At 48.3% G+C, this 27,992-nt stretch overlaps 3 protein-coding genes across 6 annotated transcripts; 1 reads left to right on the top strand and 2 right to left on the bottom strand.

The window, feature by feature from the left end:
• Positions 1–18: 18 nt before the first annotated feature.
• taok2a (TAO kinase 2a) lies at positions 19–14,099 on the bottom strand. 2 transcript variants are annotated; one of them, XM_035615767.2, is made up of 20 exons: positions 13,592–14,099; positions 11,171–11,311; positions 9,699–9,770; positions 9,439–9,540; positions 9,207–9,252; positions 8,878–8,974; positions 8,327–8,440; positions 7,868–7,959; positions 7,693–7,786; positions 7,473–7,554; positions 7,200–7,370; positions 6,566–6,775; positions 6,361–6,489; positions 5,768–6,004; positions 5,120–5,248; positions 4,800–5,003; positions 4,472–4,711; positions 4,099–4,320; positions 3,590–3,772; positions 19–3,484 (listed from the first exon to the last, which is right to left on the bottom strand). In XM_035615767.2, the coding sequence occupies exons 2-20, from the start codon at positions 11,300–11,302 to the stop codon at positions 2,468–2,470; spliced, it is 3,573 nt and encodes a 1,190-aa protein (XP_035471660.1). In that variant the 5' UTR covers positions 11,303–11,311; positions 13,592–14,099; the 3' UTR covers positions 19–2,467. The 2 variants fall into 2 exon arrangements, with proteins under 2 accessions (XP_035471660.1, XP_035471661.1); XM_035615768.2 differs by having other exon boundaries at positions 4,108–4,320.
• Positions 14,100–14,745: 646 nt separating this feature from the next.
• On the bottom strand, positions 14,746–17,210 carry LOC118289098 (heat shock 70 kDa protein 1). Its single transcript, XM_035615797.2, has 2 exons — positions 17,052–17,210; positions 14,746–16,826 (listed from the first exon to the last, which is right to left on the bottom strand). The coding sequence occupies exon 2, from the start codon at positions 16,808–16,810 to the stop codon at positions 14,891–14,893; it is 1,920 nt and encodes a 639-aa protein (XP_035471690.1). The 5' UTR covers positions 16,811–16,826; positions 17,052–17,210; the 3' UTR covers positions 14,746–14,890.
• Positions 17,211–18,566: 1,356 nt separating this feature from the next.
• sh2b1 (SH2B adaptor protein 1) lies at positions 18,567–26,312 on the top strand. Of its 3 annotated transcripts, none has more exons than XM_035615777.2 (10): positions 18,567–18,743; positions 20,217–22,254; positions 22,499–22,600; positions 22,785–22,876; positions 22,964–23,043; positions 23,303–23,458; positions 23,570–23,781; positions 24,293–24,467; positions 25,260–25,350; positions 26,154–26,312. In XM_035615777.2, the coding sequence occupies exons 2-10, from the start codon at positions 20,542–20,544 to the stop codon at positions 26,173–26,175; spliced, it is 2,643 nt and encodes an 880-aa protein (XP_035471670.2). In that variant the 5' UTR covers positions 18,567–18,743; positions 20,217–20,541; the 3' UTR covers positions 26,176–26,312. The 3 variants fall into 3 exon arrangements, with proteins under 3 accessions (XP_035471670.2, XP_035471672.2, XP_035471671.2); XM_035615779.2 differs by having other exon boundaries at positions 25,260–25,388; positions 26,154–26,255; XM_035615778.2 differs by lacking the exon at positions 18,567–18,743 and adding an exon at positions 18,793–19,158.
• The last annotated feature ends 1,680 nt before the right edge of the window (positions 26,313–27,992 follow it).

The raw sequence follows: 27,992 nt of genomic DNA, 5'->3' as shown, positions 1-27,992 counted from the left end.
AAATAAGAACTCAACTCGTCTGTTTTTGTCCATTTATTTGTCCAAAATTATTTCGTTACGTTTCTGTACAACATTTTTTTTCAACAATCTCCAAACATTTTGCATCGAACCTGAACGTGTGAAACTCGACCTAAATGTCTGAGACACTCACACTGACTCATCATCATCTTCCTCCTCCTCCTCCTCTTAGTCCTGGGGTCGTTCGGAGTCGGAGGCAGCGACACTGAAGAAGTTTGTTTGACATTAACATTTAAAACTGAACCAGGAATATGAGGATGGACTGGAACAGAACAAAACAAAAATTCTACTTTTTTTGGAAATTTGCTTCAGCCGTTGACTCTGAAGTCAAACTGGACCTTGAACGCACCACGGAGCAGCAAATGAACCAATGATAAAAAAAATCATTGGTTGATTTTAATCTCATCATGCGATTCTGGAGAAAAACAGCAAATGTGAAAATTACCCAAAAAAACATTCGTCCAAAATGTTTACACAGAAATCCTCAAAAGATAATTTCCACACTGTCAGTGAACTCAATGTTAACGGACTGTTGCTGTGAATGTGGGTAAAAACCTCTGAGGTCAGTGAACGCAACGTTTCATCTCTTTATCCTCCGCTGAGCACAAGTCATAATCATAAAAATCATAATCTGAGGGATTAGAGTCCAGCGTGTCCGGTCGTGACGTGTCAGTGGAGGGAAAACCAAACAGGAAGTTCACAGCGTGTCTCTCTCTCTCGTCAACATTTGCACAAACATCAGCACATGAAGAAAAAGATTTTTTTTTAATCCACACATTCTTTTACCATCAGTGCAAACGAGGTAGACGAGACCGACAACCAACACCCGGTCACACCAGGTCAAACACCTCATGAAATATAATAAAGCTAAATAATAAAACGCTAATTTATTAATTTTCCACCTGCAGAAAGTGATTGGATGATTTATTTTTCTCTTATATCCATTGAAACTGTGCAAAACCAAACGATGAGACGATCAACGTGTTCGATATTAAATGTGTTGAGATAATTACAAGAAACGACCTCGTGAATGAAACGTTCCAATTATTAAACTAAGTTCTATTTTTTGTTTTTTTCTTCTCGTTCCGCAGGTTCCATGTTTCATGTGACGAGAGAAATGTAAAACACATTAATAAAATAAGAAATAATAAAAATATGGCACCAAACTTAGAGAACGAATCTGGAAATGTGTCCGTTCGCTCCATGCTTTAATACTGGCTCAAAAAAAATAAAATTAAAATAAAATAGAATGTAGCCCCACCCACAACCGTAGACTCCTCCCCCTGAGTCACAGTAACATTCCTCTTATTCTCCACCTAGTGGTCAAAATTGGCAATTACATTTAAAAACGAGCATCAGAACATAAACATTCCTCCTGCAGCAGTCGTGATAATAATTATGTCAATAATCTATTTGTCTGATTCTAGAGCGCGACGACAGAATCCTTATTATTGTTAATGCTTTTATGTACAATGCAGGTAAAAGGTCAAAGTGTCTGTTCAGGAAACCTGCGATGTTCACACACGTTACATTTATATAAATATGTTGTGTTATTCATACAAATGTCGTCTGTACACGTTCATGCAGAAACTTTCCAACAGCTTCAGTCTCGTTCTCACGTCGGATCTTTTTAACAACAAACCGTCTGATTATTATTATTATATTTTTACAGTAAAGTTTTTGGTTGAAATTCTAATCATAAATAAAATTTCTCGATCGAGTGTTGATATCGAATGTTGTCATGACGGAGACGAGAGGATGGTGTTGGAAAGTGGTGACGTTATATAAAAAAAAAAAAAAAAACTTTATTCATCTGATGAAGAGACGACAGACGAGCCGGTCGACGGGCATGGGAACAAAAAGATGGCAGTGTTTTCTTTTTTATTGTCGTCATGAACAGATTCTCATCACTACAAATTAAAAAAGGTTTGCGACCCCCCCCCCCCCCCCCCCCCTCACTGAACGTATTAAACATGAACCAGGTTTACAATTGAAAGTTATTTACAAAGGTACAGTGGTTTTTTAAAAAGCACCTCGAGCCAAAGTGGAAGATCCACGAAATGAAAAAAAACTAACGACTCCACGGTCGACGCCCTCGTCCTGGACGCGACACTGTCGAACAGATTCACTGTTTGAATCCGACTCGATTCGTCATGTTGAGACTCTCTTGTCGTCGTCTCAGACTTTTGGCCACATTTTCTTTTTCTGGACTGTTTCGTTTCACCCTCCCCCCTCTCCCTCCCTCAGGGGTTTTAATACTTGTGATTTCCTGTTTCAGAAACTCATAAAAAACATCCTCTCTTTCTTCACGTTCAGAAAGGAGATTCCCAAAATTTTTATACTTAAATTTTTTTTTCTTTAACGGTGATTTACTGTGAAAACTAAAGATGGCGTCCGAGCGACCAAGGCGGCGTCGCTCTGCCTCAGGACGTCGTGACCATGGCAGGTCTCAGGAGTACGAGAGGTGCGAGCCGTTTGAGATGTGGGAGGTGACCGACGTGCTCCGGCTGAGCACGCCGTCGCTCCCGCCGCCGCCCGGCCCCCCCGATGCCGTCCTCCTCAGGGGCTGGGGGCTGTTCCTCAGGGCCATCAGGCCGGGGCCCCTGACGCTCAGGCCCCCGCCGCCGTAGCCTCCCTGTGACGATGATGAGGAGGAGGAGGCAGAGGAAGGGGGGGAGGAGGAAAGGGTGATGGGGGGAGGGGGAGGCGGTGGTGGAAGGAGAGCCAGGGACTGGGAGGAGGCGTGGGAGGGGATGTGGTGCAAGTGGTGGTGGTGGCCCTGGGAGTGATGGGAGTAGTGGCCCCCTCCTCCCACCCACTCCCTCGGCCGCTCCCGCTCCCGCGGGTCACGCTCCCGGGGGTCATCCCGGGGGACACGCTCTCGGGGGTCACGCTCTCGGGGGTCACGCTCTCGGGGGTCACGCTCGTGGCTGTCGCGGTACAGCTGTGGCGTGCTCTGGTGGTGCTGGTAGTGCTGTGGGAGGTAGAGCTGCTGGTGGTGGGGGTGGGGGTGGTGAAGGGGGTGGGGGTGATGGGGGTGGTGGTGGTGGGAGGAGTGGGAGGAGCCAGAGGAGGAGGGGGTGTGGCCCCTGCCGCTCTTGCTCAGATCACTGTCCCTGCCGATGCCGTGGGAGGAGGTGGCGACGGACTCGGCCCGGCCGAAACCTCCTCCGTGGTTCTGACTGCGCCAGGACGGCGTGGCCACCGAGTTCTGCACGCTGTGGCTCCAGTGGCTGCCCGAGCGAGGGACGGGCCTGGACGGCCAGCCGCCGGAGCCCGACGAGGGGCTGGGTGTGGGGTAGCCCTGGTTGAAGGCCTCGGCTGGGATGCCGCTCAGTGCCATGTTGCTGAAGCCGAGCCGCATGCTTTCCGAGTCAAAGGCCTCGATCTCGTGGGCCTGGCGCTCGAGCAGAGTCCGGATCCGCTCCGACCGCTCGTTCTGCAGCGATAGCATCTCCTCCTCAATCTGACGGAGACCACACATCATCACATGATCATCAGGTCTCACATCTGAAAACAAGCTGTCACTCAGAGAAGAAAAGCAACAATGATGATGATGATGATGTCATACCCGTTGTTCGAGCAGCGCACGGCGGATGGACACCCGCTGCTCCAGCTCCTTGGCCTCGCGCTCGTGCTGCGTGTCTGTGTGGATCTTGATCTTGCTCTGGTATGCGTTCAGCAGCTCCAGCTCCTGTTGCAGCTGCATCCTCAGGACCTGATACTCGGCCTCCTGCGTCTCGTCCAGTCGCAGCTGTGGAGACGAGGAAGAGCCTCGGGTTGAGTAGAGTCTCTGAACAGAACCACTCGTGTTCTGATGGTCGGAGTCACGTCTCACACAAAGTGTGTCGACATCATCTCTGGAGTAAATATTAATTAGTTGGTGTTTTATATTTAACTGATAAGATGAAACATTAAAACCTTCTGATCCATCAGCTGCTAAAAAACTATTGATTAGTCGATGGACAGAATATTGATCAGTTTTCAATAATTACAGCTTCTCTTAACATCATGAACTGGACGTTTGACCATGTGATAAAAAACAGGAAGTGGTGTAGCAGGTGGGCGGAGTTTCCTTGCCTTACTCACAGCCTGAGTGGACAGCATGTCGTTGATTGAGTGGTCGTACTGCTCAGCCAGGATAGCCAGCTTACGTGTCTGCTCCTCCTTGAGGCGTTTGAGCACCGCCTTGTGGTCGGACTTGGGAGTGCTCTCCAGCAGGTGGTTCCTCAGCGCTTTGTACTGACGGGTCTGGATCTTACAGGTCTCCTGGAACTGACGCTTGATCTGCAGCTCTTTGGTCTGGACGGGGACGGACGGACGGACGCGCGCAGAGAGGCAGAGAGAGGCAGAGAGAGAGAGAGAGAGAGATTTAGCACCAAGTGATTTTTATACATTTTAGTCTTAATGTGTCGTTGACGTTCAGATCATCATCCTCTGTTGTCCATGGTACCTTCAGGCTCTTGGGCTGCTGCCGGACCTCCACCGTGTGTTTCTGCCGCAGCTCTTGCTCGCGGCGGTTGTTGTACTCCATCTGGTTGGTCAGCTCCGTCTGGTGCTGCGTGCGGATCAGCTCGGCCCGAGTTCGCTGCACCAAGCTCAGCTGCCTGAACTCCAGCTCCTGGGTGGACTCGTGGTGCCGCAGCAGCATGGCGCACTCAAGGTCCTTCTGGGTCTGCTTCTTGTTCAGGTCCTGGGGCACGAACATCAAATAAAGTTAGTCAAATTTAAATTAAAGACCTGTTTTTTTGGTTGAGGAAACTGTGTCCCTGTGTGTTCACCTCTCGCAGCAGGTCCTGCTCCAGGTTGTGACGAGCGAGCAGCATCTTCCTCTTGTACTGGCGACACTGCAGCTCGTAGTACTGCCGCTGCCGCCGCAGCAGACCGGCCTCCTCCTCCGCCTGCATCTGCTGCAGACACTCCTTCTGACGGATCAGCCACTCCTGCTTCTCACGCTTCGGCGTTGACTGGTTCTCGCTCAGCTCCTGGACGGTGTCGAGAGAAGAATAGTGAGACAAACTGGACTCAGAACATCCACATCCGGTGGAGAGTTTGTCTCCGAGCAGCAGTAACAGTCAGGAGGTTCGCTGTGAGCTCCTACCTCCTTCAGTCGATCCTTGTGTTGGCGATACTGTCGTTTCTGCGACTCCAGTAAACTGGTCAGTTCCTTCTTTTGCTGACCTTGGATGTGCTGCTGGAACTTCTTCTCCTCGGCCAGAGCGGCTTTGGTCTGCGAGACGACACACGGGCACAGGTCAAGGGTCACCAATATGGCTCCAATGAAAATATTGATAAATGTGAATCTGCTAATGAACTAACTGTCCAAGTCATTTAACACTGGATGAATTTCATTCAGTAAATGTTTTAATATATCTAGTTTTGTTTTTAAAGGTTAGAATATCCACTGACTTATTACTCAGTGATTTAGAGAAACTCAACATCAGACTGAACAAAGTCAATAGACGTTGGCACGTAAGCACGTTAGCAGGCAGCGCCAGAGTTCTAGAAAATCAAGTGCGACGTCGACGACTCCGTCAACATCTTCAGCTGCTGGAGATTAAACACACGTTGTTGACAATGGCTGCATCCAAAACGCCATAGCAACATTCTAATGAACACGCTAATACTGTTCGACGCAAAAATCGGCTTCGCTTGTGGTGAGAACTCTTAGAGAAGGTGAGAGTTCTGCAGTTCAGACGAAATCAGAGTGGAGAACCGCCAGGTACCGGTTCTGACCCAGTTCTCTCACCTCTTTCTCCAGGATGGCCTGGTGCTTCTTGGACAGCTTGTCGGCCTCGGTGGAGAAGCTGTTCCTCTGGTTCTCCAGCTCCTTGTCCAGCTTCAGCTGGTGCTCGTCCATCTCCGCCTTCAGCTTGTTCTCCAGGCCCATCAGCTGCTTCTGGTGCTGCCGCCTCATCCGCTTGTAGCCGGACATCTGCTCCCGCAGCGCCGAGCCCTGCTCGTGCTCCTGGATCTGACGGGTCACCTGGAGGAATGAGACGGATCAGAACAAGGCTCGTGACTGAGTCGTAATGTCCATGTACTGACTCAAGGACTCGTTCGCTCGTCCTCATCGATGGGTTGGGGTTAGGGAGACAGACTCAGTTTAAAGATGGCGGCGGCTGCGACACGTCAGATGAAAAGAGTCGTGATTCAGCTTAAATATTCTTATAAACTACAAAACTACAAGACGCCGAAAGTCTCCAGATGTTTCTGTGCAGATCACAACAGCTGAGCCTTCGCTCCTTATATCTCAGGGTACAAATCCTAATAGATTCAGTTCTAAAACAAAAGGAGACACTTGCAGAAGAAGAAGAGGGGGAGGAGGAGGAGTGAACTCACCAGAGAGGCCGTTCGGATGGTGGCGAAGTGGTCGCGGTTGCGATAGTAGGCCCGACGGCGTCCGGCGGAGGGAACCTGGGGTTGTTCCATCTCGGGCTGGTAAGGGTCGTCATAGATGTTGTCCTGACCCTGACGAGGAGGAGGAAGAGGTCAGAGTAAGTCTGTGACAGTAGCCGGTGAAGCTAAAGCTGGAGCAGGAGTTTACCGTGGGCCGGTGGATGATGGAGCTGTTGGACGTGACAGTGTGTTCGCCCTCCTGCATCATCGCCATCTCATTGCTGCTGTCGTCGGAGGCGTCGGCCAAACTGTTCACGGAGCTGCTCTGAGAACTGGCCGAGATCGACATGCTGGGGACTGACTGGGAGCTCTCCATACTGTTGACTGTGCCCGTCCGCAAGAGGTACTGCTCTGCCTCCTGACACGCACGCACAAAGAGAACAACACACTGTTTCTGTTTTGTTTTTCCCCACATCGTCCGACCATAATTTTACTATGTGGACATAAACAATGTTTGTGATAAATGAATATGAGTAGATTAAGGAGAATCATCTAAATATGTCATTAATTAAATGAGAAGGATTTTTAAGCGGCGTATTCTTTCGACTCTTGGAAATTTAGATCACAACTATTTTAATATATATTAAAAAAAGGATCAGATGTTCCTTTGAGGAACTTTGACCAGGTCATTTTTAGGCTGCTGCAAACGTGTTGTTTCTAGTTAGAATTATCGGGTGGAGCAGCCGGAGAGATTTAACTTCTGATCACAAGGAGCTGGAGGAACTTTTTCTCTCTCCTATAACTTCTGATGGGAGAGAACCCACAGACTTGACGCTCCTCACCTCCTCGTCGTCGCCGCCCTCGGACACGGGCCCGTTCTGCTGTGTCTCCTGGAAGAGGATCTTCTTCATCTTGCGGTACTGCAGGTTGTCCAGCTCACGCACCGCGTCCTTTGTTCGTGCGATCAGGTCCATGATGGCCGTCAGCGGACGCTCGCGGCACAAGAATCGATGCTGCAGAAGAATAAAAAAAGAAAAGAAAAAGGGGGCGGATGAACATCAGCACAAGTCACGCTTCGTGGTTCTGTACAAGGTTCTGGCCTAGCGGGTTCTCACGTTCAGCAGCACGTCAGAGGTCGGCCGGTCCTGGGGAATCTTCTGGAGGCAGGAGTCCACGAAGTTACGGAAGGAATCCGACCTGCAGAGGAACGAGGGATTATCTCATCAGGGAGAAGCTCGAGGAAACATCCAGAGGAAAGATATGAATTCATATTTAGTTCTTTAAGACCACAATCTAGATGAAGCATATCGCATAAGAACCCTGATGAAGACCCACCAGTGGTTGGACTGCAGCACGGGGCTCTCGTTCTGAGCGATGTGGTACAAGGCACTCATGGCGTTCATGTTGAACAGCGGCGGCTTCCTCTCGGCTGTGGACAGAAGAGCAGACGAGAGTCAACACTTTTCAGAGTCTCATGTTGTTCACACCTGAGCAGGCGTCGGCTCGTTACCCAGCTCGATGCAGGTGATGCCCAGCGACCACACGTCAACCTTGCCGTCGTACTGGCCCTCGTCCATCGCCAGGATCACCTCCGGGGCCATCCTGCACACAGGTCAGAGGCCAGAGGTCAGAGACTGAAACAACCAGCTCCGTTAAAAACTTCACCATCGTGGCCGGGGTGGCTCAGTGGATATAATGCCTCGACGCAGAGGTCCAGGGTTCGAATCTTGTCTTCCCCCCTCTCTCCCCTTTCTCACCTGTCTGTCCTGATTATCTGTCAAATTAAAAGGCGGAAAACCCCCCAAAAAATAATCTTAAAAAAAATAATCGGGAGGACGTGACGGGAGACCAGAGCGAGGACTCAGACGTCTTTACGTCTTGATGATGTCCTACCATTTGTACCAGACTATTCATCGTCCTTCCTGTTGACTGAGTGTAAGAGGAGTGACAAAGGAAGCTGGACTCTCACCAGTATGGCGTCCCCACGAAGGAGTTGGCCGGAGCCACAATGGACGCCGAACCGAAGTCGCCCAGTTTGACCTGACCGGGCTCCGTCAACAGGATGTTACCGGCTTTCACGTCCCTGCGGAAACAAAACCCAATGTTAGAAACTCAATCATTTACTCAATTGTTTCTATTCATCAGGTCTCTTGATCTCAACGAGACTTCAAATCAAATTAAGACTAAGATTAAATCAAAAGGTATTATCTCACTACAGATGTATGACATCGTTGTAGGTCAGCTGATCAATACAAACGACATCATCGTTCTGTAGTTTCATGTTACACTGGAAAATGTAAAGGAACCGTATCAAATATAATTTTTCATGTTGTGGGATTGTGAAGAAAAACATTAGATCATCATTTATTATTATGAACTAATATATATATATATATATGTGTGTGTGTTTTCCTGTTGTGATGAAAACTGACATTTCACAGGATTTGTTGCCTTAAATTATTGAGATAAACAATAAAACTGATTTTCCCATGTTGTCGTCAGGAAGGAAAAAGATTTTACCTGTGAATCATATTGTGAGAGTGAAGATATGCTAATCCCTGCAGTGCACCATGGGTAATAGCAGCAATTTCCACTTCTTGTAGCGGCTTTTTGTGAACTGAGAAGAAATAAAGAGTAAAAAAAGAGTCACAACAAGAAACTGTGAAAGAATCAAATCAGCCACACACACACACACACACACACACACACACACACACACACACACACACACACACACACACACACACACACACACACACACACACACACACACACACACACACACACACACACACACACACACACACACACACACACACACACACACACACACACACACACACACACACCTTCCAGCAGGTCGGAGGCGGAGCCGAGGCAGTACTCCATCACCAGCTGAGGGAGAGAAGATCCAACATGGTGACCAGCAGATCCACATGATTCAACAGTTTCATAATCCAGGAATTTAAAAAGTTACTTATTAGTAATTATACTGAACGTCGTCTGTTTCCAGCTCCTTTTGTTTTAATAAAATAACTTTTTTTATTTATCACTGCTGAGTGGACAAACACACACACTCACCCACGCTGTGTGTTCCTTCAGGTAACATCCCTGATACTCGATGGTGTTCGGGTGACGGAGCTTCTGCAGGAACTTCACCTCTTTGATGATGTCCTGCCATTTCTACACACACGCACGCACGCACGCACGCACGCACACACACACACACACGTACGTGAGGGTTTATGTTTGTAAAGAATCAGGATGAAGAACATTATAAAAAGTAACAGTTAAGTAGTGATTCTTCAAAGTGATAAGTGACAGAGGAAGTTTGTTCTCACCTCGTTCGTCTGTTTGCCGCTGTACGACATCTTCTTGATGGCCACCACCTCGTTGTTACGAACATCTCGGGCCTGTGGAAGAACAGAACCAGGAAACTGATCATGGGGATGTATTTCATCCAGACACTTCAACGCTCATTAAGACAAGACTTTTCCTCCTAAAACGTATTTATGTTTCAGGATCAATCACGTTCATTACAAAAGATATTCACCATGTGTCACTGGTCTTTTACAGAGTGCTGCAATCTGGGATAAATGAAAATACAACTTGGGTGACTCGGTCAGTGACTCCGTCAGCTGACCAGCGAGTCATCGACACTCACAAACAAACTAAACTCCAGATAATCATCTGTTGGTGTTTTTTTTTATTGTCCCAGTTTTGTGATAAAGCAACGAAGAACAAGAACAAGAACAAATCTTCTTCTTCTTTTCTAAATTAAAAAGGCTAAAGTTAATTTGGATGAAACGTGGCTATGATGGAGTCAGAAGATCCGACGTGATCAGAGCTCAGAACAAAGTCAAACAATTGTCCTTTTGTGAATCAAAATACATTATTGTTGTATTATTTATATTTTCTGGTCCAAATTATTAATCCTCCAGAGGATTTAATCCCAAATCCAGAGTGAGGACGCTGCTCTATGGAAACACTGAAGCTCAGGAGCTGAACTATGAAACATGACTCTTAGTACTGAGAGTTTAAAAATCATTAAATAACAATATCAACATATGAAACCAGTCTTCCAGCTGAAACTGAATACAGTGGATTTCCTCCACGACTGACGTGTTGGCAGGTTTTAAAGATCAGTGTTAACAGGTTTGATCAGATTCAGTCTCGTACACATCTAGTTCTCAACAGGTTGGTGAAACATTTTCATATTCACACTTTATTAAAGACAAATTAATGTGTTGAAAAACAACGTGACACCCACTGCTCATCTCCGAGGTAAACAAGATTTTGTTCAACATAGTAACTTTATCCGGAGTCGTTAGAGATTATTATTACACTTTGTTGTATTTGTGACTTCGATCTTTATTCTGTCCAGTTTCCAACGAGCTTCTACTCTTCACACCTTTCCACATCAAACCCACGTTCTGCTGCGACTGAGCAGCCGAGCAGGTGAGACTGGAGCCGTCGCATGACCTGGGAAATGTACGTTCACAGTTATCGCTGTTTTTAAAACAGTGTCGTCTCGCAGCCTGTCGCTATGACGACCGGTATAAACGCTTCCTTTCCCAATGTGGTCAGATTGACTGACCACTGACACTTCAGCCAACTGAACTAAACACTTCCTGCCTTACACAAACAAACGTGAAGACAGCATCGGGCTGAAGGAGGGATTATGAAGATAATTAAGATTATAAGGATAATAAAGATCATAAAGATAATTAAGATTATAAGGATAATAAAGATCATAAAGATTATAGAGACACTCTGGTCAGACGAGCAGACGAGCGCAAGGCGTCATACTCACGAAGTACACGGCTCCGAAGCTGCCGTGGCCGATCTCTCGGAGGTCAGCGAACATCTTCTCCGGATCATCTTTGCAGAAGAGGTCCGCCACGTCTGGGTCTTTCAGGTTTCCCGCCCGAGCACCCGCGGGCATGGCCAGGGCCTAAGAAAGGTCAGAGGTCAGCGCCGGGAAAACAAACAAGGTCAGGACTCACGACCTCCTTGTCGTCGTTGTGAGGCAAGAGCTCGTTCTGGTGCAGTTTTTAATAAATCAACATTTTTACATTTGCCTCTTTCTCAGACCGGAATAATCTTCACTGGAACTGAAAAAATGTATCAGTTGATTAATCATTCAATAAACAAACATAGTAAGGTTATTGATTGTGATTATTGAGACAACGCGTCACACAGAACTGGTGTTTACACCTTTTCTGATTTAAAATTAAAAAAACCTTTAACAACAGAAATATGAATAATTTTGGTGAATGTTCTGAAACACGTGTCATCACAGTGGGAGTCGTGGCAGGAGGTGATAAGTCCGTTTGTACCGCAGCAGAAAACGTTCTAATGTGTGAAACAACCTTGAACATGAATCTGAAAACATGAATTCATTTATTAGCACACTTGCAAAATCCCCTGACATGCATCAGAAGAAAAACAAGAGACGATTCTCTAAATCTCTGAGCTGTGAGTTTCTACATGAGCTCAGTGTGATCACTGCTCTGGAGGAGGAGGCGTCGCCCTCAGTTACCAGCCAACAGGTGACGACATGTTACAGGTGAAACCAGGACGTTCACCTGCCAGAGGCCTAGAAATGACTCAGCCAACTGAACTCTGCAGCTGGAAAACAAAACCCACACGTTTGATTCTTCTCTGGACTCGTGTCGGAGCTCAGAGCAGCAGGAACCAAACAGTTCTTCACCGTTCCAACTCTGATCAAAGACTAGTGGAGATGAATCCATGAAAACCCAAACGCGAGCGGCGCCGAGCTTCAGGCCACACCTTCTGACGCCACCAGCTCATTGTTGACACATGCCACATGATTTATGACGGAGCTGATGTCGCCGCTGACGTTGGAGCAGAGCGGCTCCGTGACCAGGTGAGTGTGTGAAACACTCGGCCTCGGGGTCTTTGTACAAAGACTTGTTCTTGTGTTAATGAGCCAGTGAATTTACACAATCAGACAGATTCACGCATTCCTTCAAAACACAGTCAACCGAGTTCCAATTCTATATCGTGATGTAGTCGGAGGCCAACCCGTCTGAGAACCAGCACAGAGAGAAGAAGAAGTGGGACTGTGATGTCATCAGTTCATATCATGTCACAAAAACGATCGTGACCTTCACATGTGGTCGTGTCGAGAGGCTCCATGTGTAAATGTGGCGTTCAGTTGGATCATTCAGTTTCTAAAGGAGAAAAACGTCTTGTTGCGTCTATTTCAGGGAACTAGTTCTAATTCCAAGGAACCGGCTCCTTCTCACCGGTTTAAACAGGAAGGAAGTTTCCTCGACTTCACACAACACTCACACAAGTTCAATCACATTCAATTTAAAGAGAATAATCAGACGGCTCTGCTTTAACACACACACACACGCGAGGTATCATGAACCAATACATTGAAAAACTAACGAGGGGATTTCTTCTTCTTCTTCCTTTCAGAATGAAACACAAACAGCTGGATCACAGCGAGCGAGGGGCGGACTGGGCGTGGTCCAAACTTCAAACTTCATCCCGTCTTAATGTGACATGAACTGTAATAAAGTCAAACTACTCAGAGCTACAGATGTTTCTGTGATTTGATCCTAAGTCTCCTTTCGTGTTGGAGGACACGCGTTCCATCAACCTGTGGCCTGAGGGGAGAGCTCACGTCCTCCCTCCTCCATGATGCTGTGAATACATGAACAACAGTTAGTCTGCGGGTCCATCCTGTGACGTCACGTCTGTCTGCTCCACATGACAGCAGCTGATCAGATCAGATTCAGTCTGTTTGTCTGCGTCAGAGTCTCGGACTATTGGTTTTGTATCTTTACACTTCAGTTTTGAACGTGAAGAAACGTGAAAACATCGCTGTTCCCGAGGATCAGACGGATTTACAGAAGAATCGATAGAGAAGAGAACCTCCGGCTACAGACCTGCTGATCGACAGACACGCAGTGAACCACTGACGTCGGTCCTCACAATGCTCGTGTTGCTCACATGTGCATCCTGGAGAAAACCAGTTCAATTCAGCTCCACAACAGGAACAAAGCGCCGGTCGCGTGTGAGCTACATGCTAACGGTTAAAGAGATGGAACACGTTGAACTGTCTCGGGCCTCTGGGACACAGACCGCGGACCACCGGGCGTCCACGGACCCAAGTTTGAACCTAGAACGGCAAAGTGGGCTAGCTTAGCTTCGGCAGCTAGCCGGGCAGCTAAGCTAAGCTAACGTAGCGTTTACTTACCGCGGCTTATTGTGGTTCCGCTGTGCACCGAGAAAAACAACCGTTAGCAGCCGAGCTAGCAGCGAGCCTGCAGCCGCATAGCCCGGGTTTCCTCTCGGCAGATGATCAACACGACGTCCGGCCCATCACCACCGAAGTCCCGCAGTCGATTGAACCAACAGATTCTGAATCTCACTTGGCTGCGAGAGAAACTGTGAACTCTCCTGCTGCCTCGCTAACGTCACTGGGCTACTAGCCTTAGCTAATTGGCTAGCTTAGCTCTGATAGCTGGGAAGCTAACGCTCACGTTAGCGGCTGTGCGGGGTGTGGCTGCTGCTGCTCCTCGGTGCCTCACTCCCGGGCATGTTTGTCTCTCTGCACCGAAGCGTTTTGTTTTAAACACACTGTTGAAGAAGTCCGTGTTGTGACCTGCGCCCCGTCCCGAGACTGGACTTGATCCTCTCTGCGTTTTTGTTCTTGCTAAATACAAGATGGCACAGACTGGAGGGGCGGGGCCTCAGATCGGTGACCGGAAAACGATGGTTCCGTTTCCGATGAACGTCCCGCTTCACAAATAAGAGTCTATAAATACATCGACCTAGATCATTCTGATCCTCTCTAGAACAAAGGCTTTAAATAAAGAATACAATCACCAAATAATGAAGATGTCTTCAATCAAAGGTTTACTAACTGAATGAATTCACAGACCAGGGTCACTCTTCATCATGTGAAGTTACATCATTTGATTCATCACAAATATATTTAAGTTTTTAAAGAAACTATTATTCCATCACAGGAGAATTACTACAGTTTTTTTAATTAATTAATGTATAAGTAATAATGATATAATATATAATGGTATAACTGTAATTTGACAGGGATTGCGTTTGTCAAATATAAGATTCATGTTAAAAAACAGAATTAGTAAAAACAGAATCTCAAAGCCTCAATGTGGCAAAAGGAAAGCATGAGACTGACATCTAGTGGTGCTTCTGCATAATCAACTGACTGCATTCCTAATGTTCATATCCATTTGATTTGTACAGGATTGTGTAATTATTGTTTTCTGAAGCACCATGGTTTCTCTGAATCTTAATGCGGCTGTTTGTTGTAGAATAACATAAGATCATGATCGACTTGAGTAACGTTAATGAAACAAACAGAAACATAAAGACTTATTGACCAAATATCTTTATTACGCAACCCAACAATATAACACATCTGGATATATCAAATGTCTTGATTGTACATGTAGACAAGGACAAACATATAAACACAAGGTATAAGGTGAATGGTCAGAGTCCATGCGCCGGGGCCACTTCAGTCCACCTCCTCAACAGTGGGCCCCTGGGATCCGGCCCTTGCCTGCTCTCCACAGCTGCTTGCAGACGTTCCTCCCTGATACATCTTGCTGATGACGGGGTGACACACCTTCTCCAGCTCTTTCTGCTTGTGCTGGTACTCGTCTTTATCAGCCAGCTGGTTGTTCTCCAGCCAAGCGATGATCTCGTCACACTTCTCCGTCACCTTCTTCAGGTCCTCCTCACTGATCTTGTCCTTGCAGCTCTCGTCCTGCATGCTGCTCTTCATATGGAAGGCGTAGGACTCCAGGGAGTTCTTGGCAGAGACCTTGTCCCTCTGAAGGTCGTCCTCGGCTTTGTATTTGTCAGCGTCCTGCACCATCCTCTCGATCTCTTCTTTGCTCAGTCGGCCCTTGTCGTTGGTGATGGTGATCTTGTTCTCTTTGCCGGTGCTTTTGTCCGCCGCAGACACGTTCAAAATACCATTGGCGTCGATGTCGAAGGTGACCTCGATCTGCGGGACTCCTCGTGGAGCGGGTGGGATTCCTGTCAGCTCAAACTTGCCCAGCAGGTTGTTGTCCTTGGTCATGGCTCTTTCCCCTTCGTACACCTGGATGAGGACCCCGGGCTGGTTGTCACAGTAGGTGCTGAAGACCTGGGTTTGTTTAGTGGGGATGGTGGTGTTGCGTTTAATAAGGGATGTCATGACTCCTCCGGCTGTCTCGATACCCAGGGACAGAGGCGCCACGTCCAGCAGCAGCAGGTCCTGGACGTTGCCCGAGGTATCACCTGTGAGAATGGCAGCCTGGACAGCGGCACCGTAGGCCACCGCCTCATCTGGGTTGATGCTTTTGTTCAGCTCCCTGCCGTTGAAGAAATCCTGCAGGAGTTTCTGAATTTTGGGGATTCGGGTGGAGCCTCCCACCAGGACGACATCGTGGACCTGTGCCTTGTCCATTTTGGCGTCCCTCAGGGCTTTCTCCACCGGCTCTAATGTTCCCCTGAACAAGTCGGAGCACAGCTCCTCAAAGCGAGCCCTGGTGATGGAGGTGTAGAAGTCGGTGCCCTCGAACAGAGAATCGATCTCAATGCTGGCCTGCGAGCTGGAGGACAGCGTCCTCTTGGCCCTCTCACACGCGGTGCGCAGCCTCCTCAGGGCTCTCTTGTTCTGGCTGAGGTCCTTCTTGTGTTTCCTCTTGAACTCCTCCACAAAGTGGTTGACCATGCGGTTGTCAAAGTCTTCTCCACCCAAGTGAGTGTCTCCGGCCGTGGCTTTGACCTCGAAGATGCCGTCTTCGATCGTCAGGATGGACACGTCGAAGGTGCCTCCACCCAGGTCAAAGATCAGCACGTTACGTTCTCCTGTCCTGCCTTTGTCCAGGCCGTATGCGATGGCGGCCGCTGTCGGCTCGTTGATGATCCTCATGACGTTCATTCCTGCGATGACGCCTGCGTCTTTAGTGGCCTGACGCTGCGAGTCGTTGAAGTACGCTGGGACAGTGATGACCGCATTGGACACCCTGTGGCCGAGGTACGCCTCAGCGATCTCCTTCATCTTCACCAGGACCATGGAAGAAATCTCCTCAGGATTAAAGACTTTGTCCTCCCCTTTGTACTGCACCTGAATCTTGGGCTTCCCTCCGTCTGAAACCACCGTGAAGGGCCAGTGCTTCATATCGGCCTGCACCACTGCATCATCAAACTTTCTTCCGATCAGTCTCTTGGCATCGAACACCGTGTTGCTGGGGTTCAGAGCCACCTGGTTCTTGGCCGCGTCCCCGATGAGCCTCTCGGTGTCAGTGAACGCCACGTAGCTGGGCGTGGTCCGGTTGCCCTGGTCGTTCGCGATGATTTCTACTTTCCCATGCTGGAAAACGCCCACGCAGGAGTAGGTGGTGCCCAGGTCGATGCCGATCGCTACACCTTTAGCTGCAGACATTGTCACTGGTGATCACCTGTTGAGCAGGTAAACAACCATTTAACATCACAAACATTTCACAGTTAAATTCATCATTAACGACTTGATTACATATCGTTATGATTCAGTTGAGGCAGAAAATACACTAAAACATTCAAATATGTTTTTTAAAACTGACATTCCTTCAAAATAAAACACCAAGAATTAAAGCATTAAAAACTTTCAGTGTAAACTGTTTGTCCTGGCTGAGATCTGTACTCACAGTTGTATCTTCTTCTTCTTCGTCTTCTTCTTCTTCTTCCTGCTGCTCTTCCTCTCTGGATCTTCTGCGATGGTTTGCTCTGGTTGTGTCTCTGCTCTGTGTCTTCACTCTTTATATGTGAGGCAGAGAAACATCCGGCTGCTTCTAGACGTTTCAAGCACGTTGACGCGCAGCACCATCAAGTCAGCGTTTGTTGGTAGGTGCGACTTCCTGTTGGCCGATTTCAAAATAAAGGACACCTTAATGAATGAAGAGCTGTAGTGGGAGGAAATGACCGCGCATCTACTCTTATTGTGAAAGCAAAGTGTGACGCTTCCACCGGCCACTTCACGGACCTTGATGAGAAAACTCTCGAATCGACCTGGACGAGTGGAGAAACGTCCAGAAACCACTGGACGTGACGTCACAGCGGCTTCAACTGTAACAGACGTTGTGACGTCATTCTGAGTCAGAGTCTGTTCCATGGATGTATCATATCAACTATATTATTATTCTTAGGAATTATATGGTTCTCATGAAACATCTGGGGTCTGCGTCGTAGCCCACAGAACCACAGCCCAACACTGGATTGGGGATATTTGGGCCACATGTGCAGCATCACATCTGTAGGTCTCTCTGGGCAACGTTGAAGATGTGGAGCTGGCATGTCCCGTTTGGAAGTTTGTGTCCAATCAAGGACGTAATCTTCTGTCCTGGAATGACCTCACAAGATGACCTGGAATGACCTTGAATCGACCCCCCCCCATCTGTACCACAGTCAGCGGTGTAACCCACTAACCTATATACATCAGTTTACTCTTTTCTTTACTTTTTTTATTTTCAGGTTTTGAGAGATTTTATACTTTATGTTATTTTATTCTTAATCTTAATTTCATCTCAACTTTTCAAATTTTTTACTCAAATTTACATAACTTTTCTACTTTTTGTGAGTTTTCACATATTCAATTTTATTATTTATTTATTATTTATCTAACCCTAACCCTAAATTGTTCAAACCCCATTTGAAGGAAATTATTATAAATTTATTACAAATAAAAATGAAAAAAATTGTTTCTCTTTGATGGAAAGAATAAAAAAAAACATTCAAATCTTATACTTCATTTATTTAGTTTTAACATCAAATTCTGACGTAATTTAAAATTATTGTAGAATTCATATTTTCAGAATTTTACACAAGGAACTTGTGTATTGTCGTAGTCTGTGTTTTGCGTTGGTCCCACATGTACATGTGTGCACACGGCTCATAAACCTGTTGCTGTTTATTTATCATATTTATTTTTATTTGCATTCCTGATTTTGTGTTGTGACACATGTTCACTGACAGATGGATGGAGGTGTCAGAGTCTCGGTGATGGATGGCTCATGTTCTCGACTCACACGGTAAAAATCCAACGCTTCTTTTCTTTTTCTGAACGGTAAAGAGCGAACAACCACCGACAACCAGCATCATCCTCATCCTCATCATCATCATCATCACCGCTGCTGCTGCTGCGCTCGCCGACCTCGCAACTCTCGCGAGAACAGGGCGGCAGTATGAGAAGAACGGGGCCAGGCAAGGCACATAGCAATATTCATATTTAGCAACAACAACAACCTTTTCGGAAAACGATGGTTGCGCCACGAAGAGCAGGATGAGTCGCGCCGCAGCTCCACGCAGAGACACGGACGACAGAACCGCACCGCGACACCCAGGTACCGGAAACACAGCGCGCGCGCCTCAGCGAGGCAATATTGAAAAGCTAGCTAGCTGGATTATTAATAGCGAGCTAACGTGGCTAACGGTTAGCCTAGCTCGCCGGAGAACCTTCGGCGTCAGCTGCTGTCGGATGGTTGGAGACGTGTTGATCGGAGCAGGACTCCCTCCGACACGAGCCTCCGAGCCCGAGCGACGCCGCGGAACACGCACGCGGCCGCGAGCGGCGGGTCCGCGGGCGAGCCGTCCGCTAACTGCTAGCTGCTAGCTATTGTTAGCTCGCTAACGGTCCACGTCTGTGAAGAGGCTGAATGAGCGACACTCACGGTGCTAAGTTCACGTTAGCGGCTAACGACGGACGATGCGTCTACTGTTATTGATCCGATTAACCTCTGATCTGATCTGAAGTGAGAGGTAATCCGATTATTCTCCCGAGTACAAATACTCACATCTCGTCATAGAAATACTCTGTAAAGTCAAAGTCCTGGAATCAAAACTGTATTCAAGTCAAAGTATGTAGCAGTAGAAGTACTCGAATGTTTCACCTGAGTAAATTACTAATACCACACTGTAAAAATACTCTATTACAAAAATATATATCTGGATCACTAGAACCATCCTGTGATGACATCACACCAGTGAACATGTTGACCTTCTGACCCCGTGTGCTACATAATGCACTTTTTACTACCAGTGCGTCCTCGTGTAATAATGAGACCACACCCACCTCCAGACTCCGCCTTCTTTTTCATCTCAACACACACACACACACACCCACACCTACACACACACACCTACCTGTAAGGTTTGGTGACACTTGTTGAGACGACACACACAGACGCGCTGTTGCGGCTGCTGAAAAATCAAATTAAAGTATTAAAATTAGAGTACACCTTTTCAGAAAAATGTCAATTATATTCTATACGTTAGAGTTTTGTTTTAAAGTTTAAAGTTTTCTGTCAGACTTTGCTAACAGGTTTTTAAAGTCTTACATGTAGTAGTACTTTAGTAAGAGTAGTAGTACTGTAGTAAACGATGTAGTACTGTAGTAAGAGTAGTAGTACTGTAGTAAGAGTAGTAGTACTGAAGTAAATGTAGTGGTAATAGTATTACTGTAGTAAACATAAGAGTAGTAGTACTGTAGTAAACATAGTAATACTATAGTAGTACTGTAGTAAGAGTATTAGTACTGTAGTAAACGTTGTAGTACTGCAGTAGTTCTGTAGTAGTACTGTAGTAAACATAGTAGTAGATGTAGTAGTGAATGAGTAGAGTTTTTCCCCTTTGACATAATCTGCTCTGTTGAGTTTTTTAAAATCAAATAATTTTTTTAAACAATCTGTGTTTTTCTGCTCTGACAACTGATGTTGACTCTTACCACATGTGACTGCATCTCTGTTATTGTTGTTATGAACTATACTTTAAGAACATCTGTACCTGTGTGTGTGTGTGTGTGTGTGTGTGTGTTTCAGGATGTGTCCAGGCCTCTGGATCCGTGACAGACGCTGACGAAGGGAACGACCTCGTGAATCTTCTTCCGTTTTCCGTCTGAAGTCCGCGTTTCTCTTCGTTGTGATTTTAGTCGCCACGGGATGAAGAGTCTCTGTGAACTCCGTCACGCTCTTTTTAATGTTTCCTGTTCCATGGGGTTGAGCGCAACGCTTCACGTCTCACTCTGTTGTAAATTAACAAGACCTATGTGCCGCGTCGCCCTCGTCAGTCACCTCAGTTTCTGGTGTGTGTCTGAAGTGATCTGATTGGCTCCGGTGCATCGGCAGCCCCGCCCCTTTCAGGAGGATGAACGGCTCTCTTTTGACCCCGCCCAGCCCGCGGGCGGCAAACTCTTCTCCGTTACCTCCTTCCCCCTCCCCATCCCCTTCTCCCCCCTCTCCCTCTCTGCTGCCCCTGTCCCCGCGGCCCCCCCCTCTCCCCCCTCTGGTGAGCCCTCCCCCCCAGGCCCACCCCTCCTCACTGTCTGACACCCCCACCCCCTCTCCCTCACCTTGCCTGAGCTGGACCGAATTCTGTGAGCTCCACGCCCGTGTCGCGGCCGGTGACTTTGCACGCCACTTTCGGGCTTTTCTCCAGGAGAACCCTCACTACTCCCCCGACTCGGCCGCCGCCTTCTGCCGCCGCTTCACCGATCGCTTTGTGCGTCACTTCCAGAGCGAACTGGAGGGGGCGCACCTGCCGAGCTGCGCTTCTGGGAGGGACGAGATGGTGAGCTGGGCTCCCCAGTCGGACGCCACTTCCCTGGAAGAGGAGGCGGTCTCGCCCCTCTCTGTGACAGGGGGCGCGGTCCTCCCCTGTCCCCCGACTAACATGATGCGAGCTTCGTCCAAGCCAGCTCCCACGCGGCTGGTGTTGGAGAACCGCAGCGGGGACGTGTTCCAAGATTCCTACGCCCAGGGCCAAGTCCTGCCGCCATCGTCCTCCTCGTCGTGCTGCTCGTCGGTGGGAGGGAACAACGGGAGGCGTGAAGAGCGAGGGGCCCTGGTCACCCCCGGGAACGGGGAGGCGCCTGTCGAGGAGGAGGAGGACAGCTGGCTCGGGGTGTCGTCCGTCGGAGAGGACGTGGACACGGAAGCGCGCGAGGCAGAGTCTGTGGAGGTGGACGGCGCCGACCCGTCCCACGCTCCTCACATCTTGCTCTCCTCCGTCACTCCTCCGCCCGACTCCAAAGGCAACAACACGCCTAACTCCTCCAAAAACAAACTGAAAAAGCGTTTCTCCCTGCGGAGCGTGGGCCGCAGCGTCCGGGGCAGCGTCCGGGGGATCCTGCACTGGCGCAGCTCGTCCAGCGACTCAGCCCAGAGCCCGCTGCCCTCCAGCTACAGCTACACCATGGGCGTGCAGGACGCCAGCCTGGTCTCCACCTCCAAGAGGAACTCTGCTACACAGCCGCCCACGCCCACTTCCTCCATGCCCGTGTCCCTGTCCATGCCCCTGTCCCTCCCCCACTCCTCGTCCTCCTCGCTGCCTCCCTCCTCCTCCAGCAGCGCCACCTCTCTGTCGCTGTCGGACGCTGCTCGGGATCGGCGGCGGAGCAACGGCGAAGGAGGCGAGAAGGAGAAGTGGAGCCACCGGCTGGAGAAACTCAGACTGTCTCGATCGCCTCCTCCCGTTCTCACCCCCACCTCTGCCTCCACGCTGCCTCCAAGCAGCGCCGCCGCCGCCGCCGCCAGCATGGGACCCCCAAGGAAGGTGGGCCGGCTGGTGCGGGAGGGAGGGGTGAGTGTCAGCTCCTCTAGCGACGAGCTGAGCGGCAGCCACGGCTTCTCTGGCTTCTCGTTCGGTCTGCTGCATCACGGTACGGACAACAACAACGCCACCGCCTCGGCTTTGTCCTCTGCGGCGGCTCCGATGGGCCCGATGCATCCTCCGGCCAGTGGAGGCAACGTTCCCTGGAGAGGAGGACGCTGGCACAAGTGTCGTCTGGTACTCAGAGAGCGGGACAGGGAGGGGGAGCGGGGGGAGGAGTACTACCTGGAATTCTTCATCCCACCCAAAGTAAGTTTACTCTTTCAGGCAACGTCCCATCTTCATGCCCGAGATGAGACTCGATCACAGATAGAATATTATATTATTTCTGTACAAAACGAAGCTGAAAGTTAAAAAATTAATCCGACTGGTTCCGTCCAAAAGACGTTCAAGAAGAATCCCAAACTGTTTGAGAAGAAACAGTCTAACTCTTCAGTTTCTGTCTCTGAAGCAGAAACATCAGTTATTGATTTTTCCTGGTATGTGTCCTCAGTCATCGAAGCCGCGGCTGACGGTTCCCTGCTGCTCCATGGTGGAAGTGAGGAGCACAACGGCGCTGGAGGTCCCAGACAAGGAGAACACCTTTCTGCTGAAGGTAATTACAGTGAGACCGGGGTGTGGCCTCACAATCGTGTGGCGTGTATTGTGACCAATCGGCTGCCAGGATGTTTTTTGAAATCTAACCTTTCTGTCTAGTGAAACCGATGCACTTCCTGTTCCTCATTTTGAAGTGTGTAACCTACGTATGTGATGGATCTGATCCGTCTATTTCCTTTCAGCTGGAGGCGGCGGCTCAGTACGTGATCGAGACGCGAGACGCTGTTCAGATGCGAGCCTGGCTGAGCGACATCAGGAACGGCATCTGTCTCAGGTAACTACCGCCGGCAGTGGGACGACACGCCCTAATAATAAGGTTCACACCAGGTGTGTCTGCGTTTCTAACCCTCCCCTCCCACAGTGAGCAGGACGATGGCGAAGGTGTGTGCGGCCCGTTAGACATCAGCGGAACTCCAGAGATCGTCGATCGTCTTTCACAAGGTTCGTGTGTCTTTGATGAAGAGAATCAGTGACACAGATGAGTCAGTGTGTGAGTCAGTGTGTTCTGTGTCCTGACCAGCAGAGTGCGACTATGAGAACGTGACTCTACTCCTCACTTGATTCATATTGCAATAAAATTTTCCTGCAGTGACTCATTAACACAGGCCGAACTCACGCAGACGTCGACTTTAAATGACGTTGAAGAAAGGTCAGGGGTCATGTCCTGACCTTCCTGCTCTCTCTCTGTTTGTTGTGTCAGTGTGTTACGGAGGCATCGGAGGCTCCTCCCCCCTGATGGAGTCTCTCCCGCCCGAGCTGCCCCCTCGAGCCCCTCTCGACGAACCAGACGGCCGGATTCTCGGGGGAGGCGGGGCTAGTCTAGGCACACCTTTCGCTGAGACACCGGACGCCACAGGTGCAGAGCGTCTGATACAAATCCAACTACAGAAACAACCTGATGTCATGGTGTTGTAGCTGCAGTGACCTCTCTAACTGAAGGTGTTTCATGTTCCCTCCACCCATCCAGGCTCATTCCTGTTCTCCGACGTGGCGGTGGCGGAGGCGGTGGAGCATCCGCTCAGCGAGTGTCAGTGGTTCCACGGCACGCTATCCCGTCTCAAAGCCGCTCAGCTGGTGCTGGCCGGAGGCCCGGCGAGCCACGGCGTCTTCCTGGTTCGCCAGAGTGAGACGCGGCGCGGAGAATACGTCCTCACCTTTAACTTCCAGGGCAAGGCCAAGGTGAGTGTGGGAGGAGCTTCACGGGTAGAGAGGAGAGACGCTTCTCACACAACATCGGTCATCAATTAGTTTTCTGTGAAGGGGCGGAGCTTTCTAAAGACAATCTGAAGGTTTGTCTTCACGAGCAAAGTAAAGACTTCCCGTCAGGAAGTGACAACGACGTCACATTCACACAAACATGACAGACAAACGTTAACGTTAGAAACTTAGATTCATTTGGAACATATAATTAGTTACGTGTCAGGTTGTAACTCCACATACGTTAATATTTACTGGAAACATTTATAACTGTGTAGTTTAACTGCACTGAATAATAAAACAAAACATCTTCTTTATCCTCCATCTTGTTTCCACATTCCAACTTAAAAACATACTGAAGTCGGAAGAACGACTCCAACATAACTCGACTTTCGAAGGAGCATGTGAACGCAGCATTAGCCTTGGTGAAAACATCAGACTTGTTTGAGATTTAGTTTGATCGACGTCCGTCTCCTCTCCCGTCCCCCTTCAGCACCTGCGTCTGTCCCTGAACGAGGACGGCCAGTGCCGGGTGCAGCACCTCTGGTTCCAGTCCATCTTCGACATGTTGGAGCACTTCCGGGTTCACCCCATCCCCCTGGAGTCCGGCGGCGCCTCGGACGTCACGCTCATCAGCTTCGTGGGCGCCACCGCCGTTCGCCAGCCAGGTATGAGCGAGCGCGTCACTCTCGCCAGTCGGACATGACGCTTCTGTGACACGTCCGACATCAGCGCACGGTTAAAAACGTGCATCGCTGTCGTCTGATGCTCCGCCCACACTGACGACATTTATTTTAAACATTCATCACGGTTGCCATGGTTACACATGGCGGGAGTTTTCCAGCCTCTGAATCAGAGACATGTGGAAACACTGCTGGTCCACGTATCAGTTTGCAAACGATGACATCATCACGTTCTCTTCTCTGATTGTTTCTTTTCTCACACTTCCTGTCAGTAACAGTTCCGCAGAGGAGACAATCTACTTCCTGTTTACACCTTAGTGTTTTTTTCAAGTGACCGTTGGTGTCACGTGACTTTCTTCACAGATTTCGTTCTCTGAGCTGATGTAAGCGAACGTCACACGTGATTCCTTCGAAGACCGTCAGAACATTGAAAATCCGATGCTACGTCCTGTCTCGACAGTTTCCGGCTGTGATCATGTCCTCACTCTGTGTTTTATCTTCATTCTTTGCTCGTTCCTCTTCTCCGCTGATCTGGAATCAGGTGGTCATGTGATCAGTCATGTGATCAGTCATGTGATCCTAGATCAGCCCGAGACTCGGTTCAGATATCTTTGAGCCGTCGGTTCATCAGCGCTTCGCGATTTTTAAAACGTTTTAGTTCCACTGTCATCACGTCGTCGTTGTTGTCGCAGCGTTTTCCATCTGTGTCACTGACCTCTTTGTTGTTGTTGTTGTTGATGTTGTTTTTTGTCGTATCCGTTGGCTCCTCCCCTGCAGGCCGGGACAGGGCAGGCAGTCGGCCCACGGTCTGTGACGTCATCACCACGCGCCATCCTGACTCTCCATCAACCCCCATCTCTGACTGTGTGTAAGTGAGACCGGACTCGGCTGAGAGACGAGGAGTGTGTGAGTGAAGACAACGACAACGACGTCACAGACAAACTTTATTAACCCTTTGACCTTTGACCTGTGATGTCATTTCCTGGAGAAACTTCAAAGGCCAAAATCTGAACAACCTTTGATAAAAGGTTCTGTGAGTCAATGAACCATCATAGATCATAAAAGTAAAGTAAAAATATAAAACATAACAATCAGATGAAATAAATACTTTCAACATATTGAGACATATTAAAGAAAGAAATATTTCCAAAATGTAGTAACATAACAAAATAAGTTGACACAATACACACAATCTGACCCATGACCTACTGAGGACTTACAGTAACCACCGGTGTAACTGGTTATCATGACGACGGTCTAATCAACCTCCCTGAAGATGAATATTGTTTCATTTATAAGTATATTAATTAATTTCTCTTGGTGTTAAAGGAAACACTCGTTATTTAATGTCACTGTCCAGTGATATCCCTTAGGCGGATGACATGTGTGTGTGTGTGTGTGTGTAACTGCCTCCATGACCCCGTGGACTCCATGACCTCCCACTCCTCACCTCACTGTCATTCTCTCTTTTTCTCTCCTCCTCCTATTCTCTCCTCCTCCGACACTGTCACTTCACTTCTTATACCTTTGGCCTTATTTCCTATTCCTCCTCTTCCTGTTCCTCTTCCTCCTCCCTCCGTCTGCCTTCCTTCATTTATACTTTTTTTCTCTTCTGCTCTTTCTCTCTCTCTTCCTGTTCTCTTTCTCCCATCTTGTTTCTCCGTCATGCAGACTTGACCAGCAGACCCCGTAGCCCCCCTCAGCCTCCGCCCCTGCCGCCGGGTCGGCCGCCGCCCCCGACTCCACCGCAGGAGAGAGGAAGTGACACGGAGCCGGGAGGAGGAGGAGGAGCAGCAGCAGAGGTGACGACCATGGTGACCGCAGCAGCGACAGGAGGAGGAAGTGGCGGCAGCAGTGGCGGAGGAGGAGGAGGAGCAGTGGATGACTGGGAGGAGCGGGACAGGGACACTCCTCTTCGCCAGCTGGACGCCGTGGAAGGAGAAGAGCGAGACGGAGCGAGGGCGCTGCGAGCCGTCGACAACCAGTACTCCTTCTTCTGAGGAGGAGGAGGAGGAGGAGGAGGAGGAGGAGGAGGAGGAGTGTGTCTGTGTCCACAGAGTGTGTGAGCGAGCGAAAGTGAGATTGGATGAGGCGGCGTTCATCATAGCCATTCATAACCAGTATTTTTATTTTGTTAGCAAGGAGGAGGAGGAGAAAGAGGAGGAGAAGTTAAAGTTCTAACACTACAGGAGAGAGAGAGAGAGCAGCTGTACAACACTAATATTCTTTCAGATTTTTCTCGTCACGTGATCTTTGTTTTTGTCGGGTACGGTCCTGTCGAGGCGGCACACACGCGCGACTTGTTTCAGAATCACACTGTACGTCATCAGTTATGTTAGAAGCTGCAGTGACTCATGCGTCACATGTTTGATTCCTTAATGTTTAAAACATGATTCTGTGGAGGATATTGATTATTGATTGGCGTTTCCTGCGGCCAATAGCAGCACCACTTTGATAATTAAGTGGAGCTGCTCAAATGTGACACGACCTGACGAGTTATTGTTCGTATGACAGGATTATTATTGTTCTCAGTCAATCAGTCGTCGTAAAAAGAATCTGCTCATCACATATTAAATATGATTTGTAACTGTGAGGATCAGTTTTTAAAACTTCCCGAGCAGGAAGTGATTACCTCAGTCACACAGCAGCACTCGGTGTCTATGTCTCTCCCCTCTCTCTCCCATCTCTCTCTGTATCTCTCTCGCCTGATGTTTTCTTTCAGAAACTGTTGATGATACCAATAACAATAATATGGATGGAAATAATAATAATAGTTACAGTCAGAATAATAGTATTAATTTTATTAGTTTTTACGACACCATTTTTTTATCTTGTTTTTTCTGACACTTGTTTTCCGACTCAATCTTGTAAAATCCAAATGATACGTCTTTGTGCCTTTTTTTATTTTTGGGATAAAAAGAAGGAAGGAAAAATATATGTATATGTATGTATATGTATAAAAAAGATTTGTATAATGCCTTGGTTGTCAAGGCGACAGTGTCCCTCAGTCTCCTCCTCGTCCTCCGCTCATCAAGGGTTAAAAAGAAAAAAGAAAAAACACAATTAGCAGACAATGTTCAATGAAATACCTTTTTTCTACTCGTGCCTTTCTGTGTCTGTCCTGTCTTCGTTCATCCTTCACTTTCCTCCTGCTTGTTTCCACGCGACATTTCTTTTGCTCATGTATTTGTCTATATGCCCCGACCCCACCCCCACCCCAGCCCCGCCCCCTCAGGTCATTGTCCTTGTCTCAGTTTTAAAAACTCTGTGCCTTTTCTCTGTCTCTTCTCTCTCTTTGCTGGGACCGTGTGTTGAGGGTGGCCGGTGTTTGTCTGTCCACCCCGTGTGGTTAGTTTCAGGTACTACATTGAATTTAATGATAATGATATAATATAAATATAGTGAAACATGGCGGCTGGTGTGTCATTCTTCTTTCTTCCTTTCTTCTTCTTCTTCTTCCTGCACAAACGGTGGTCCCTCCGTCACATGATGCTCGGGTCAGAGTCCTGG

The sequence above is a fragment of the Scophthalmus maximus genome, chromosome 17 (genome assembly GCF_022379125.1).
Source record: "Scophthalmus maximus strain ysfricsl-2021 chromosome 17, ASM2237912v1, whole genome shotgun sequence".
In the NCBI taxonomy this organism is placed as follows: domain Eukaryota; kingdom Metazoa; phylum Chordata; class Actinopteri; order Pleuronectiformes; family Scophthalmidae; genus Scophthalmus; species Scophthalmus maximus.
Note: the sequence above shows the minus strand (reverse complement) of the source record. Positions and strands in the feature narration are given on the sequence as shown.